The sequence below is a fragment of the Lissotriton helveticus genome, chromosome 7, assembly GCF_964261635.1.
Source record: "Lissotriton helveticus chromosome 7, aLisHel1.1, whole genome shotgun sequence".
NCBI classification, from domain to species: Eukaryota; Metazoa; Chordata; class Amphibia; order Caudata; family Salamandridae; genus Lissotriton; species Lissotriton helveticus.
The window spans coordinates 1295916074-1295933771 of record NC_136068.1 but is presented as its reverse complement, the minus strand read 5'-3'; the positions used below and the strand labels follow the sequence as shown (position 1 = coordinate 1295933771).

The 17698-nt window shown below is 47.3% G+C and overlaps 1 protein-coding gene across 2 annotated transcripts in view; it reads left to right on the top strand.

Annotated features, from left to right (window-relative positions):
- The first annotated feature begins 4739 nt into the window (after positions 1-4739).
- WBP2 (WW domain binding protein 2) overlaps positions 4740-17698 on the top strand; it is a 201195-nt gene continuing 188236 nt past the window's right edge. For both annotated transcript variants that reach the window (XM_078654555.1, XM_078654554.1), the window contains exon 1: positions 4740-4854. In XM_078654555.1, coding sequence (XP_078510681.1) covers positions 4796-4854 — 59 coding nt within the window. In that variant the 5' untranslated portion in view covers positions 4740-4795. The remainder of the gene's footprint in view (positions 4855-17698) is intronic.

The following is a 17698-nucleotide window of genomic DNA, read 5'->3' as shown; positions in this document are numbered from 1 at the left end:
TATTGACAATACTAGTTCTGGGTCACCTGGGTGCACTTGCGTGTTTACTTAACAGCATTTCGCACTTAATTCTTCCTCCCCTGTTTTATTGCTTAAATAAGTCAGCCGTACCAGATGTTAGCCAGGAAATAGCCATTCCATAGTAGGCCTGTTAGTTTCAGGTAATTTACTCAGAGGCCTTAGAGCACGCAAAGGACTCACTATTGTAGAGTTAATCTAAAGTGGAAGATCGTGCCCATGCCTAAATCCCATCTCTGATACTGATGGAGCTCCTGTAGGGGCAGGAGGGGCAGACAGATGTGTATAGGAACAGGGCTGAATTGGGGGAAGCAGAATGGGTTAATGAACGGTAACACATTAAACCCTGAGCGGTTGAAACTAATGTTGCATCATGAATAGGTGGCGGTATACTATGAATTGTGGAAAATCATGTGTGGCAGTTGGAGGGCCACCGGTTACTGCAACTGGTTAAGGGAATGATGCTCAGTCAGGTACCTTAAGAATAATATATATAGTTTGTGGTAGCCCCTGGGTTATATTACGCGTTACGGTCCAAGCCAACAGTCAGGCACGAGGGGTGCGAGACTTAGAATACGTATATCCCATCAAGTTATGTTTGGGTGGGTGCTATTACAAACGGACTGTTCCTTTTGAGCTGAGATCCTAATTATCCTTAAGGGGTCATGAGGGCGTTATGGTATGCACTGGGGACTCCATGCTTTGTGTCACTGCACTGCACACTGGGTAGTGTTTGTTAAGGAAGGCCATTGTACAGGGCACTCCTCGTAACACTAATACAGTCACGCTACAAGGGAACCCAAACTGAGCTATGCTCAGCACTTAGTCGGAAGTATTAAGGAGTATGCATCTGACGCTAATCGTATCTCAAACGTGGCAAGGGATGGCAATGTAAGACTAGCACATGTACTGCAGTTATCGCCAGAAACACTAATGGTTTGTGTTTATCTGTTTCATTTATGTATGGCCGGGTCCATGGTGGATATCTGGAGTGCTCCGCATCACAACAGCTGCTACAGGTGGACAGCCCAAGGGATGCTGACGTCAGGTACAAGATGGCAAACAACAACGCAAGTGGGATGGGCGAGCAATCAAAAGACACAAGAGGTGCCAACACAGAGTGGATTGTTTCGGTGTGTAAGCCCGTATATTGGGCTGGCGGCAGTAATGTAGCAGGATGTGGTTTCACAAAAATGGCAGTATTTGCCGTAACAGGAAAATGTATACCTACAGTAACGGCGCCTGTGCACGCAGGGCCACCAGTGTCAGCATGATATGCATAGATCACCGAATGGTAAGTGACAACGGTAGAGATGGGATAGTACACAAGGGTGTACATTCCTAGCTTCGGCAACCCCAGGATTGATAGGCCTATGCAACGCCTCAGTTCCCCGGTTCATGAAGTGGGGTAAAAGTAGTACCATACACTTAAACACTTCCAGAGCGTAGTGGCTGGGTGTGGATGGTTAGCAGACTGTACAGTAGGTCAGTGGGAAGAGTAGGATGGGAGTACCAGGATAGCCCCGGTCACAGCATCTGCAGGGACCCTCGAGAGGCATGCCCCCACACCCTCGTTCATTTTAGGACATGGGGTAACGATGATAGGACCCAGATTGCACCATGGGGGGGGCTGCGTTTTCCCCCGGCTGCACGTAAAAGGGGGGGGGGGAATTAAGCGAGTGCACGGAGTCACTCGGTGAAGAATCACTCGATAAAGAGGATCTACACTTGGTTGGAGAAACTATTTCCTACACTTTAATGACAGAATATCCCACAAGGGGTCATATCAGGACACTTTAATGACAGAATATCCCACAAGGGGTCATATCAGGACCAAGTAGACTAACAGTCGGCTGATAATGAGGAGTTGACGTTTATTAGAGGCTCTACTCACAGGGTGGGGGGTCCAGTGGACAGAGTCAGGGATGTCATGGGGGTAGGGAACAAAATAGCTGGGGTAGAGGGGTTTGGATTAGGAAGTTATGACCTTTCAGTGTAGGCGGTTGGGGGGGGCCAGATAGTCGGTAAACTACCTGGCCTGTGGCGGTAAGGTCATTAATCGGTGAGCAGCATTTTAAGGTCCTTACGGGGGGGCGGACCCATTCACGAAAGGGGCCGCCCGCGGGAGGGGCCATTGGTCTCTCTCAGAACTTCAGGGGCAGGATATGATATCCCGTTGTAAAGGGTGCGGGGGAGGGAGTCTACGCTTTCCTCAGGCTGGTAGCCACCCCTCACAACACTATGACGTCACTAAGGTGCGCGAGTGTCTGGGCCCTCCTGTTATGGTTAAATGGAGTTCCGGGAGCGCACGTGGGTGAAACGTGCCCTGGGTTGCGCATGCGCATCTTCAACGTGAGAGCGCAGCTGTAAAAGGATCTGACACCGGTTGGCGACCTTGCCGTAGGCCTTTATTAAAGTTATTAAAAAGTTATTAAAAAGTATTGGAAATATTAGAATGCAGTTTAATTTTCAGGATGATTAGATTACGTTAGGAGACACGCTGTATTAGCTATTTGTTAAGGTTAGCCCATCATACCATGTCGAAACGGATGTCAATCTAATATTCTGAAAAGTGTGCATTTTAATAATTGTCAGAAATGTTTATTTGATTAAAATTTTTGATTTGTTTTTATATTTTAATAAATACGGCCAGGGGGGGGGCCCCGTACCCCCCCTTGACTTCCAAAGACCCCCATGTGTTGACTGGTTGAATTGGGTAATTCAGTCGGTGTTCAAGGGGGGAGGTGGCCGGCAGTCCAAGACCATGATACAAGGGGGGGCCAATAGGCCCCCACGCAAGCATGGCGGGGCCCGGTCCCTCCCACAACCCGTCCCCTTCGGGGCCGCGTTCCCCGCCCCCTCGCCCCGGAGGTACTGGTGTGCTTCCGGGGCGAGGGGGCGGGGTCGCGGCGGCGAAGGGGTTAAGAGCCTGGGGAGCGCGGGAAGCGGCCTCTTTGTGCCCGCGCTCCCAGGCTCGCTCCTCGCCCCGCCGTGGGGCCGTGTAATTTTCCCCACCCTCCATCCCTTGTTAGCAGACCTTGGGGCCTGGCAAATGGTGAGAATCAGGTTGGTCAATGTGCCAGACTATAGGTTTAGGGGGTTTGATCCAGTAGGCCTTGAAGTTCCCGTCTACTGGAAGGTAGAACAGAAGTAAATATTTTGTGCAGTGCCATGATATTTAACTAATTCTCTCCTTAGGCCTTTTTCCCGCTTACAGGAGTATCTGTATATGTATATGTTTTGTGCTTTGCTGTGTATTAACAATTTTCTCCTTAGGCCTTTTTTCCTTTTAGAATAGCAATGTCGTATTTATTATGTGTGTCTGGCGGTAAGGTCATTAATCGGTGAGCAGCATTTTAAGGTCCTTACGGGGGGGCGGACCCATTCACGAAAGGGGCCGCCCGCGGGAGGGGCCATTGGTCTCTCTCAGAACTTCAGGGGCAGGATATGATATCCCGTTGTAAAGGGTGCGGGGGAGGGAGTCTACGCTTTCCTCAGGCTGGTAGCCACCCCTCACAACACTATGACGTCACTAAGGTGCGCGAGTGTCTGGGCCCTCCTGTTATGGTTAAATGGAGTTCCGGGAGCGCACGTGGGTGAAACGTGCCCTGGGTTGCGCATGCGCATCTTCAACGTGAGAGCGCAGCTGTAAAAGGATCTGACACCGGTTGGCGACCTTGCCGTAGGCCTTTATTAAAGTTATTAAAAAGTTATTAAAAAGTATTGGAAATATTAGAATGCAGTTTAATTTTCAGGATGATTAGATTACGTTAGGAGACACGCTGTATTAGCTATTTGTTAAGGTTAGCCCATCATACCATGTCGAAACGGATGTCAATCTAATATTCTGAAAAGTGTGCATTTTAATAATTGTCAGAAATGTTTATTTGATTAAAATTTTTGATTTGTTTTTATATTTTAATAAATACGGCCAGGGGGGGGGCCCCGTACCCCCCCTTGACTTCCAAAGACCCCCATGTGTTGACTGGTTGAATTGGGTAATTCAGTCGGTGTTCAAGGGGGGAGGTGGCCGGCAGTCCAAGACCATGCTAATCTGCATGTGTTTTATTCTCTTGCTTCCCATCCTCTTATTTCTGCAGGTGCAGGCGTTACTGCCCTGATGCTGCGTGTCCCCATTCTGTTAGGGTTCCCATGTCAACCCTACCACTGTGTTCTAGACCTATGCCAGACACTGCCTCCCTCAATTTAGTCATAGTATCTCCTTGCAAGTATTTCAAACTATCCCTATGCCCCTATCCTACCACTCTTCCCACTGTCCTTCATCCTGCTTTGCCGGTTCTCACTTTCACCAATGCAAAGCTGGTGCGTCCTTTCTATTTTGCTTTATGTCCCTCAATACCTTCATGTCCACATCTTTGTTAGATGTGTGTCCATGGCCATCCTCTTCCTGCTGCAGTTAGTAAATTGCTGGAATTTCCACTCTCTTCTCTAGCCTAAACAGGGGTTCAGTATTTGCTTTGTCTTGCATGACCATTTTTTTTGTAATTGCGTCTTCCTTATGCGGCTTTCTTCAACCTGAAAGACCTATACTGTATCACATTGGTGAAACCTAATGCATGCAAGGCTTGTTTTAGTTTATTCAGTTAAGCACGTAATGGGTCTATTTTGTGGTTGGCCACGTCCTCTTTCGCCAATCCTCTAACTGGGCGCGTCTTGTAGCAACGCGCTCTGTGATTTGCCAGACCTTTTATTTACATCTTCACAATGTGATTGGTGCGCATTGGACTACGGCACTAGTCTCTGACAGTTGGCAGACATGGCGGTCAACAGAAACCACTCGGAAGGTGGCGGCGTTATTGTCAACAACAGTGAGAGGTGAGGGATGCTCCAGTGTATCCGAGGGAGGGAACAGGAGCAAGGGACACAGTTACGTGTTTTGCCGGCACATGGAAAACAATCTCGCCGCTTCTGCGTGTGTGACGTCCTGTGCTTTTACTGTTGTGCTGTGCTACAGCCCCGTCTTTTAAGCAGGGAGGTACGCCCACTTTATGTAGTCCAATAGCAAAGCTGCAGACGACGCTGCAGTTACGGCGATTGGCTCTGCTTGGATTTAGTGTCGCCTGCTTGTGCAGGTGTTACTGCGTGATGCAACGGAAAAAGATAAGCAGCCTGCAGGTCACTACTTTTTATGGAAGATTAGTTCCTTAACAAAATTTGCAACTATTAAATGGCTCTACCGTTTCTGAGTACACAATCCACTTAGGCATTTCTCTGTGTCCAAAAACCAAATTCCTGCATTGGTAACGAAAAAATCTTCTATACGTATCAAAATGGCAAGTTGAAAACCGTGACTTGGATAACGATACCTTAAGAAATACTTCATCAAATCGTTAGATGCATTTATTTTTGAAAAATGTCAGCATCCTACATACGTGGGTTAAATTCGTTCAAGCAGGAAGCTGCAGGTTCCACCATTGGTGCACACACAGGCTTCAGTAATTGACATTGAAATCCATAGTAGAAGGGCACTGTGCCCAAGAACAGACAAATTTGTGTAGGACACAAACTAGAGTATGAAAAAAAACATAATAAATACAGTAAAGCATTTGACATAGCCAACGTAACGTAACAATGATTTGACTAGCTGCCCCGCCCCCCCGCATCTTCTAAAACACGCTACTGGATCAGCAGTTGACCTATATGCATCATGTGGCCTTATCCATTCCATCCAAGAACAAGCATTGGCATAAGCAAAAGGTCTCGCTTTTGGGACCTTGTAAGTGTTTAGGCATGCAACAGTTGATGTTGTTGCACCAAGGATATTCAGCTGGATAACTAAACACTTATAAGGTCCCAAAGGCGGGACCTATTGGCTATGCTAATGCTTATTAGTCTGGAGGGTCTGTTGGTTCCCTTGATACTACCACAACCCTTGCCTGCAGCAAGCACCCATACATGTACTCTCCCACAACATGCCCAAAATCTCTACTGCATGTGATTACAAGTTAAAAACTGCCCGCGACTTCCAAATGTAGGCCAATGTTTTAGCGGTGTAATTCACTAATGAGGGCACTTTTATTACGGTGCCCAGGCCTATGTATCGTCCTTTTCCGAGTCTGCGTACTGCGAGGCCTCTCCAGTAAAAGAGTGTTTTCAATACGCATGAACATATTTTGGTCGATATATTCCTATCAGATTATTGAGCTTTTCAGGCTGTCCACGGGTCATCTAGGTGTTAAGTCGAGCAGTTCGGTCAGTGCACAGGGGCGTTGGTGCGGCAGGTACAGCGGCACCGAGGCCCGGTGGTGCGAGGGGCCCAGTGCACCCCACTTATGGCTGTATTTTGCTACATAAACCTGTGTTAGCAGGCCTGTGGTCCTTGCCTGCATTAGGAAACATACTGCCATTGCTATGTTACCGTCTGCTGTGCAAGGGGGTATTGCAGTATGGGGAGTGTGCACCTGTTGAGGGGTTTACTGCGCAAATAACGGACACAGGAGTCAGACCTTTATTCCGCTGTTCACGAAGTCAAGGATGGTAGATTTTTTCTGCCATTTCTTTGTTTGCTGATGCAACATTATGTTTATGATTCACGAGAACGTCCTTGTTCAGCACTGTTGGTTTGTGGGCAGCGAGGGGAAACGGAAGCACGCAGAAAAAAGTGACATTAGCTGGCATCCTCGTGAAGGGCCCAAGCACTAAACACGGCCTCCAGCTGCCAGCATTGAATGCCACAGAGTCCTACCCAATATCTGAGATCTGAGAGGGGCTGTAATGGCTGCGAACTTTTTTAAACTGCATTCTACGCACACTGTAGAAATTGTTTTCTCATTAGAGAGAAAGAAGTGGTAAAATGACGAACTATACAGTAACCAATTTCAGCTTGAGAAGCGCAAAAAAACGTATTCATAATGAACAGTATGTGCATGGTGGGGGTAATATCGCGATATTCTTCACAGGAAGTGCAGGGAAGGCCTCAGACCCTCGCCGTGCCTGAGCCGTTGTGACAAAATGGCACATGATTTGAAAAGCGCCCTGGGCTAGGCGTTGAATATGGGCACGGAAGAGTAAATCTAGAAAGTGCATGGCATGTCTCAAGCCTGCAGGAGATGAGCAAACCGTATGGGCCTGGCGAGTTTCTCTTGCATGCCCACGAATTCTTGTAACTATGCTATGCATAGAAGAGCTGTTAAAAGTGTAATAATGTGCCGCCCACCTCATGTCCTTATTTTCGGCCCACAACTTCTTGCCTATCAAAACATCTTGAAATCTGTCCCGTTTAGTGGTTTTCTTTATTTTCCGATGCAGCGCCAGCCCTCGGCAGCATACTGACTCGAGAACTAGAAAAATCTCTGTTAGTTCCTTTATAACAAAATGTTTATGCTTTGCCTGGACTCTTATTTAGCGCCTAGATGCTGCTGCGTGTCGCACTTAAATAAATCGCTCTGCGGCAGTGTCGCCGGCAGCAGGCATGCCCTCCCTGTGCAGCATGCACACTGCATCTGCAGTATATTTTTGGCTGGATCAAACCGAATAAATGTCTCGTAAGGGGTTTGAGAGTATTCGTAATCCGATTGCTCAGTCAGGCCAGACCGCCCAGCGGCCAGGCTGTGGCAGATGTTGGTGCCTTAAGACCCTGCTCGGAGCAGCGATAGAAAGTGCTGTTTGCCGTGGGGTGTAATTGTATCTGCAGGTGGCTCACGTGCTGGTGCCCATGTGGTGTGGGTTTATGTGGGGAGTCCACTCCAGAGACTGCCTTCTCTGGAGCCAATCAGCCCGTGCTGTAAATATTCAACATTCCTCCGCGTCAGCCAGACCGGGAGACATGTCCTGCCTGGCCCCAGGGCATGACCGTTAAAGCCGCAGTCATACCCCGAGCGCAAGCAAGCTGTGGAGAACAAAAACAAAACAAAAAGACATAAAAATATAAAATGCGTCACATGGGTCAAACATTTTTGGTTTCAATGCAAGATTGGAATGGAATAGCCAATCAACATACAGCATCTTAGAGCTTACAGAAAACGCTGTGTTGAGGTGTTTTTCATTTGGAACTTGATACGTTCTCGGTATGAACAAAACAAGGGCATGTGAAAGAGGAGCATCAACAGAAAACAAACATTGGCAATGGCAATGGGTGTAGCTTGAAAGAGAAGCATTACCTTTAGCAATGGATTTATTTAACCATGTTGCACAGCAGCCCAGCAACTGTGTATTCGGGCTGAAAGTAAATAAATAGAAAACGGTATCAGGCAGTTAACACTTACCCCGTGATAACGCTTTAAAAGAAGCACAAGCTCGCGCGGCAGCAGGGAGGAGGAGGGTGGCCTGCGCGGTTCACTTGCGGGAGCGATAATTGCTACCATATGGCGGCGCTCGCACCCGCAAGTGAATAGCCACAAGTGCATGCGTTGTCATTGAAGGCAATGGAACGCATGCACTGTTGTGGGTGAAAAAGGGGACCGATGGCTAAAGGTCTCCTTCTATGTAGCGCATGTTTGCTGCATAGGTAAGACCTAAAAACTATAAAGGATCCCAGAAGTGTTTGGATCTATGGGTGTGACTGCCTATGGAGTAATAGGTCTACAATTATTCATTAAAATAAATCTGTTCATAATTATGTTTTAACAGCGGGGGTTAAGGTCCCCCCATACACATGCCACACTTCTCTTCGCCATCAAAAGAGCAATTGAAATAAAACGCTGTACGCTCTGAGGTATTTATGGTACAACCCAAGAGGCTCAGCTTGGGTGATTTTTATTTATTTATTTATTAATTTTTATTTTTAAGACTTGTATCGCGCAAACGAATCATCCCAGCAGGGATCTCTCGGCGCTTTTGGCAGCACAGTGCACACAGCTAGACCTGGGGTTGCGACTTTAGAACAACCAAGTTTTTAGGAGCTTCTTAAAATGTTTCAGGCTAGGGCAAGCGCACAGCTCGTCCGGCAGCTTATTCCAATGGAGAGGTTCGAGATGAGAGAATGCGCATCCTCCCATTTTTGTTTTCTTAATCTTGCATGAACGGAGTAGGTTTAGATTGCTGGATCTTAAAACGCGTGCAGGGGTATAGGCTGTTATCTTTCTCCTTAAATAAAGGGGGCCGATCCCCTGCCGCACTCTAAACACCATTACCAATAGCTTGAACAATGCTCTCTTCTTTACAGGTAACCAGTGCAGCTGTTGCAAGAGAGGGCGAGAAGGAGTACGCCATGGTTTATTAAGGACCAGTCGTGCAGCTATATTTTGCACCACCTGTAGCCTTGCTGCGCGATCTTCTCTAATACCTGTCAAGAGAGCATTGCCATAGTCAAATCTACTGACTAGTAGAACCTGTACTAAGGTATTTCTATCAATCATAGGGAGCCAAGGGAAAATTTGTCTTAGCATTCGGATGATACCAAAGCAGGTTCCTGATACTGCTTTTACATGCTCCTCCATCGAGATTTTATTATCGATCAATACGACCAGGTTCCGTGCCTGTGTCTTAGTATTTGGTGCCTCCCCTAGTTCCGATGGCCACCAGTCTGCAGACCATATCTCCGTTGCTTTTCCAAATAGGAGGATCTCCGTTTTATTGGAGTTTAACTGCAAGAAATTCTGGTTCATCCAGACAGCAATTTGCAGCATACAGGACTTACACTTGGCTTTCGTCTGAGCTGGCTCTGTCTAGATGGGGACTATTACGCGCGTATCGTCCACATACAAGATTGTCTCAAAGCCACAGGCTCTAATAATGGAAGCCAAGGGAGCCACATAGATGTTAAATAAAGTGGGGCTTAGAATTGAGCCCTGTGGAATGCCCTTGTCTACTGCCATGGTCTGAGAGACAAATGTGTCTAATTGTACACATTGAGTTCTGTTAAAAAAAAACCTCTGTATCCAAGCCCAGGCAGCTCCTCCAACACCAATCTTCCGCAGTCTGTCCATCATGACACGATGGGAGATGGTGTCGAAGGCTGCCGAAAGATCCAGGAGCACAAGCATGGTGGGGGTCCCTCTGTCAAGTGACCTCCTGATGGTATCGGTGACCTCCACTAATGCTGCTTCCGTGCTGTGAGCCGGACGGAATCCTGATTGCGAGGGATCAAGTAGACTATGCTGTTCCAAATATAGCATCAGTTGCTTATTTACCAAAGTCTCCAGGTCCTTCGAACTACTCGAAGAAGGGAGATTGGTCTGTAATTTTGCCGCTCAGTCGGATCTGCCAGCGCTTTTTTAAGCAAAGGTTTTATATACACCTTTTTCCAATTTCTTGGGAAGGAGGCTGTAGCCAGGGAGATATTACAGACCTTAGTTAGAGAGGGCACTAAGATAGATGCTAGTTCGGTCATTTTAAATGGCAACACCGGATCTGTTGGCGCACAGGATTTAGTTTGTGCCAGCAGAGTTTCCACTTGCTCTATGGTAATGGTTGCGAAGGAGTCTAATCTAGGTGATGTGGGCTCTCTCCCTGGAGGGGATAACCCGCTAGATACCTTTCGTCCTGCTAAAGAGCAGTATATCTAGTCAATTTTTTCCTTAAAATAGTTTGCTAGATCGTTACATAATGTTTGAGTCGGGGTAATGGATAGTGTATTTACTATGGGATTTGTGAACTCCTTAAGTATTTTAAAGAGTTCCTTGGAGGAGTTGTTCGCCTTACGTATTCGAACCCCTAAATGATCTTTCCTTGCAGTATTCCAATTTATTAAATAGACTATATGCGCCGCTGAAAAAGCCTGTTTATCCTCAGGCCATTTGTTTTTGTCAATTTTCTTTCTTTCCCTCTGCAGTGGGCTTTTTCCTTTTAAGAGTCTCGGAGTACCAAGGGGCTGAACTCCCTCTATCCCTCGACCGTATTGCTCTAAGAGGTGCAATAGTATTTAGAGTGTCTACAATAGAGGTCTCCCATATATCTAAGGCCTTGTCACTGGCCTCTACTTTCTCAAAGGACGGGGGCCTAAAAGCTTGACTAAACGAGTCCCGGGTGACTTTCCTCCACGCTCTCCGAGGAATCACTCTGCAATGGGATTTTTTGCCACTGCCTGTTGCCTTCAAGGTAAAAGTAAGGGCACAATGGTCGGTCCAAATCAGTGCCCAAGGGGGATCTGTTAATGGATCATAGTTGGCAAAGATGTTATCCAGGATGTGGCCTACTTAGTGCGTGGGCTCATGGATCATCTGTGAGAGCCCTAAAGACGCCATTGCCGATAGCAGACCCCTAGTGTCTGTGTTTACAGGATCGTCAAAATGATGATGATTAAAATCGCCCGCCAGAAAAAAAGGCTCAGATTGTGAAATATAAGGGGCCAGGGACTCCAGTAGTAAGGTGCTACATTTTTATTATTTTCTCCTGGGGGGTGATACACCACTGCACCCTTTACACTAACTCTGCCATGAAGGTGCAGCCGAAACACGATCAGTTCCGTGCCATCAGTCAGCACTGTGTCCAGTACTTTGATATGGAGAGGGTCCCGAGAAGCTATAACCAAGCCTTCCCCATCTTATTTATCCTATTTAGTCGCGTGCTAGAGTATTCTACAGGGAATGCGAGGGCTACCACTGGAGTAGTATGGCGTTGCAGCCAGGATTCTGATATAAGACATATGTCAGGCTTTTGATCCTCTAATAAATCCCATAATTCAGATGATGCAATGTTTATCTTGGTCATAGCAGAGATGTGTTAAATACCCCATTTCAATTCAAGTGGCCTGCACCTCTTCCAGAGATGTACAGGGCAAGCAGGTATAACTGGGCCACATTGTAGTGGCTGAGGCCTTTCACCCTGATGTTTCAATGCCCGGCCTACAATAGGTTCTGAGCAACTCAGTCAAGTACCACTTCTGCGCAGGCCTGTCCCCAGGAACATTGATTTAGATAGGTCAAGGGTGCATTCGGATAGGCCACTGCAAACTTAATTTGTCACTTCTGGAGGTATCTTACAAGCTCTAGATAACATCATATCTACTTCCAAACAGTCACCATGATACAAAGGATAGATTCTGTGTGTGTACAGAGCATGTAGAGTGTTACTTGAAAGTAAGACCAACGTCTGCACCTAAGCGCAAACCCTCAACTTCCAGCTGGCCATGCTTCAACACAAGCACTTGAATACCAAGCATATTGTAATAGTAGTTCAGGATTAAGAAAGTCCCTATTACCCCACAAAAGCCTTGACATCGTTTCTGTAGAAAGGCTTGCTATTTACTCGTTTCAATTTGTTCAACACTTATTTCTCTGCACAATATGAACTCCATACATTTTATTTTCTTGTCATTCTTTTGCATTGTATGTTCATAAATAAAAAAAATTGAAAAACGTCAACACGTTTGAAAAAAAGGAGGAGTATTTTTGAAAACTGACAGCCTGACAATTGCAAAACTAATAATTGCGGTAATTTAAAAATGTTTTTTTATTTTTTTATTGATTTTCAAACAACTAACTTCAGAGAGAAGCAATGCAGTAACAATCGAATAAATGAGAGCATAATATGTCGCAAGCCGCTTCTCAATGTGTCCCCCAATAATAATTGCAGTCATAGAGGTAACTTTCTGTTGTTCTTTGAAAACTCCCTTACAAACTCATCCATACTTGGGTTTGCTGTGAGCTCGTCATGTGCTAGAATAGTTAGATTTTGTTTCAGATTGAATTATTGTGCATACACGGGATAGGGTTGAAAAGGAGCTCTCCCAGGCTGCGGTTGAAACTCCTATAACCAGTGCGGATACATACAAGCATCAGCATAATCATGCACCAGTTCACAAATGGTGACTTTTGTTTTGTAACAATGGTTTTGCAACAGTTAGTTCTGCTGCAGGAGTAGCTTGCTTACATTATTTAGGTCTAGCAGTGGTGCATATGTGTTCACATCAAGAAAATGAGGCATTGTGGGAACCAAGATAGAAATGGCTTCGATAAGTTCATTGTTCTTCTGGGAGAATCTGGTCTCCATTTCAGCAATTGCTCTGTCCAGAATGTTCAAGAGGACCTTCCTGAGCACTTGCGGTTGAGAGAAGGCAGATTCATCTGCAGATTGTCCAACTGTTGAAAATATCACTGGATCTGCAAATCGATAGTTGAGTGTTCCTACTTTTTGGTCCACGATTAACACATACGGTTTTGTCTGACACATCAACAGAAGAGCAGTACTTGGTAGAAAACATTGGATCTGCACGCATTACTTTCAGGGCACATGGGGCCAGATGTAGGAGCCCAAATACTGGTCGGTAATGGCCGATTTCAGCCGTTACCGACCGGTATTTGGTGATTGAGATGTAGGGGCCATTATTTTACAAAATCGGTAAATTTACCGAATCGGTAATTTTACCGATTCGGTAAATCCATATGTAGGTGACACTCCCAAGAGTGCCACAGGCCCTTAAGAGTCGGTATTTTACCACCCAATCCTATTGGGTGGTAAAATACCGAATTCAGGTGTGCATGCACATCTGTGCATGCACACCTGTGCAATGTGACACACAGACATGCCCTTAGGGCATGTATGTGTGCCACATGTCACACATGCCTGAACTTGGGGTGCTAGAGGGTGTCAAAGTGACACCCCCTGCCCCCTTGCAGCATTCGGTATTTACCGAATCGGTAAATACCGATTCGGTATTGCCCATTGATTCCTATGGGCTTCAAGGCTCATAGGAATCAATGGGCAATACCGAATCGGTATTTACCGATTCGGTAAATACCGAATATTACCGATTCGGTAAATCAAAAATAAAATTTACCTACATCTCCCTCCTTCAAATTTACCGATTCATAAATACCGAATCGGTAGAGTTCGGTATTTATGAGTCGGTAAATTGAAGTTACCTACATCTGGCCCTAAGTGTGGACTGCACAACTTCCACTGCAAAATACAAATTTGTTTGCTTTGTCGGAAACATGACATTAGCAGGTTTTAAAGCTAAAACTAGATTGTGTATTATTTTCCCAATAACATGAACATTTTCCCTTTGAATGTGAGATAATCCACAAGCTTCTGCCTTCTAGTCTGATGTACTATTATAGCCATGATATATGCCTGATATAAGATCCGAAATTGTGTCAATGTTTTTAACCACACATTTTGTAACCTCATAATTGCTAGTCCATCAAATTTCAAGACAATGTTTGTCCGCTGTATCATTGACTCACATAATGATTATGAAAGAAAGTGTACAGCATATTACAAAGATCAAATAATCTGTTTTCCCTTGGTTCACTCTGGATAGCATGTATGACAACCAGTGAAAGCTGATGATTGTAACAGTGTATGTAAGGAATATATTTAATCTTCTCTGTATCACTGCCTGAACACCCCCATTGCATCCACTCATCATTGATGCTCCATCATAGCAGCACTGTCTGAAAATTACTTCTGGTTTGAAATCACAGGTAACCAAGTGGCTTAAATTCTGATCAGCTATATATCCAGCATCTAGTTGTTCCACCTGTAAAAGACCAATTACATGCTCCTCACCTTTGGTTTTCTCATAAAACGCACAATGAGGGCAGAGCCAGGCTGGCCATAGCAGGCAACAGGCGTTTCCACAGTGGGCCGCCAAGGTGGGGACTGGTTGTAGACCCCTGGGGGACGTTTTTGTTACCTAGGGTTGGTTTTGCAGCTTAGCTGCAATATCGGCCTTCAGCAACAAAAGCGGCACAAAGCTTTCTGCAAACTTCCTACCCTCCCTGATGCCCCCCACCCCCCAGGGGGCCGACCAAGCTCTTTGCCTGGGCCGGTTTTGGTTCCCAGTCCGGCCCTGAATTAGGGACAGATTCTCAATAATACATTTTGTGAGAAGTTAGCCTGGCATATGATGTCCACTAGTTCTAGTGGGCACCTTGCACCAGTCTAATCGACCCTTATTGATGGTGGTTGTAAAGTCAACCTTATAGAAAGCTATCCTAGTGGTAGCATGGACCAGCAGTCATCAGGCTTAGACTTCAGAGAGCGTATTAAGCAAGTTGTTTTACCAATTATAATCCCTTGAGTACCAAATGAAAGGGCACCACACAAGGTATATATCAAATATATAAGTATTTATTCTAAACACAACCCCTCTGTACTCTTTATGAGGTCAGAGGTAAAAGTACAATACAAGTCACTCAATTAGCATACGATAAGTTGCACAGTATACGTTATGCCCTAGGGGCCTCACAAACCATAAACTAAAATAGTGGTATAAGAACCGCAAGAGAATTAGAAAGCAGGCCTGGTGCCTGTGGAATCGCTGGGGCTACTCTAAACAACCAAAGGCCCACAGGAGACACGTGCAGTGTCTAAACACAGCCGCAGGTTACCATTGACTTTCTATGGGAAACAAAGAAGTTACAAATTTACAATTTAAGGACCCTTCCGGACAGATTACGATGGAACCCTTTTAACTAGGACACTTCGAGAGTCAAGACCCACGGGAGCACCGGAGTACTCGTGTTACCTCACCGAGGGAAGGTGGGTGCATAGGTGTCTTTTCGTGTCGGGTTTCGTCGTCGTTTTCAATGGAGAGCTGCAAAGAAGTGCTGCAGGCGACCAGAGGAAAAGTCTCCGGGTGGATCCAAGGGTGGATCGAAGATCTGTAGAACCGGAAGGCAGAAGGGACAGAGTCCGGGTTACTTGCCAGTGACCAGGGCCGCGATAGAAAGATGCAACCAGATGTCGGGTGATTTCAGGTGAAGATGTGAAGTTTGTCTCTTCAGCCACGAGGACCAGGAGGCTTCGACGATGACCAGGAGCTGGATTCGAGCTGTCCCACAAAGGATCTAGTTGACTGCGGTGTCGGTATCCGGACTGGACCCAACCAGCCTTTGCAAACGCAACCCACGCAGGATGTCGAGATTGGCTTCGGTGCAGAACAGCAAGGTTCTCCTTTGTAGGCAGTTGGAGCAAACCTGGAGCAACCAGGAAAGCAAGTTAGATTCAAAAGAAAGTCTTCGAGGGGCTCATTAGCCAACGAACTAGGAACCGCGAAGACGCGTCAAGCTGAAATGCAAAAGCGGGGCCCACGGGTCCCTCGTGGAGTGGGGGCCTCTGAGCTTCGGTGAAAATGATGCTCGGGTCTGGGGCTTCAAGCACCCCAGTACACGACTTAGTCACCTTCTGAAGCGAGTGCAGCTTGCAAAATGCAGGATGTCCAGGAGTTCTGGTCCCACGTCTCTTGTGTCCGCCACGGGTCTCAGCCTTGCTGTGAGCGAAGGTCGGGTCAGAGATGTCTGGAAGTCCGTGTCCTGTGTCGCAGATTCTTCGGGATCCGGCGGGAGCCTCGAAAATGCAGACCCTTAAAGTTGCTGTTGGTGCCTGTTTGAACAGGGTGGTCACTCCTTGACCACAAAGGAGATGTCTTCCGTCTTCCAGTCAAAATGGAATGTCGAAGGTCCAGGATTTATGTTTCAAAGTTTCGTCCAGGGTAATCTAAAATCCTAGTGACTGGGCTCCTATACTTATACTAAGTTTAGGGGCTGGACTACCCTTAAGGTCCCTCCTATGGGTGGACACCCCCGCGCCGCACGGCCACCAGCTGCTGCGTGTGCCCATTGCCTTGCCCTCTGCCTCGCTGCCTGCCTCGCTGCCGGCTGACGGCTGACTCCGCTGTTGGTTGGTTGTTTTGGCCTTGTTTTGACCTTCATTTGTGCCTGTTTTTCTTGTTCTTTTGTGCCCGTGTTAGCGTCTTAAACCCCTTTTGTATTGTTATTATTATCTTGTTGCCGTGTCAGCGTTTCTCCTTCCTCTTTGCCCGCCTACCTCGCCGCCCTCCGTCTTCCCCCCCCGCTTCCCGCCACCACCGCAGACCCCGCCCCTTTTTTCCTTCTGTTCCCTCCCTGCTCCCGCCTCCCAGCTGCTCCGCCCACCCGCGCACTTGGCCTTATATGGCGACCGTGCGACGCAGGTGAGGGTGACCCACTTGTGGGACACCCCCGCGCCGCACGGCCACCAGCTGCTGCGTGTGCCCATTGCCTTGCCCTCTGCCTCGCTGCCTGCCTCGCTGCCGGCTGACGGCTGACTCCGCTGTTGGTTGGTTGTTTTGGCCTTGTTTTGACCTTCATTTGTGCCTGTTTTTCTTGTTCTTTTGTGCCCGTGTTAGCGTCTTAAACCCCTTTTGTATTGTTATTATTATCTTGTTGCCGTGTCAGCGTTTCTCCTTCCTCTTTCCTCTTTGCCCGCCTACCTCGCCGCCCTCCGTCTTCCCCCCCCGCTTCCCGCCACCACCGCAGACCCCGCCCCTTTTTTCCTTCTGTTCCCTCCCCGCTCCCGCCTCCCAGCTGCTCCGCCCACCCGCGCACTTGGCCTTATATGGCGACCGTGCGACGCAGGTGAGGGTGACCCACTTGTGGGACACCCCCGCGCCGCACGGCCACCAGCTGCTGCGTGTGCCCATTGCCTTGCCCTCTGCCTCGCTGCCTGCCTCGCTGCCGGCTGACGGCTGACTCCGCTGTTGGTTGGTTGTTTTGGCCTTGTTTTGACCTTCATTTGTGCCTGTTTTTCTTGTTCTTTTGTGCCCGTGTTAGCGTCTTAAACCCCTTTTGTATTGTTATTATTATCTTGTTGCCGTGTCAGCGTTTCTCCTTCCTCTTTGCCCGCCTACCTCGCCGCCCTCCGTCTTCCCCCCCCGCTTCCCGCCACCACCGCAGACCCCGCCCCTTTTTTCCTTCTGTTCCCTCCCCGCTCCCGCCTCCCAGCTGCTCCGCCCACCCGCGCACTTGGCCTTATATGGCGACCGTGCGACGCAGGTGAGGGTGACCCACTTGTG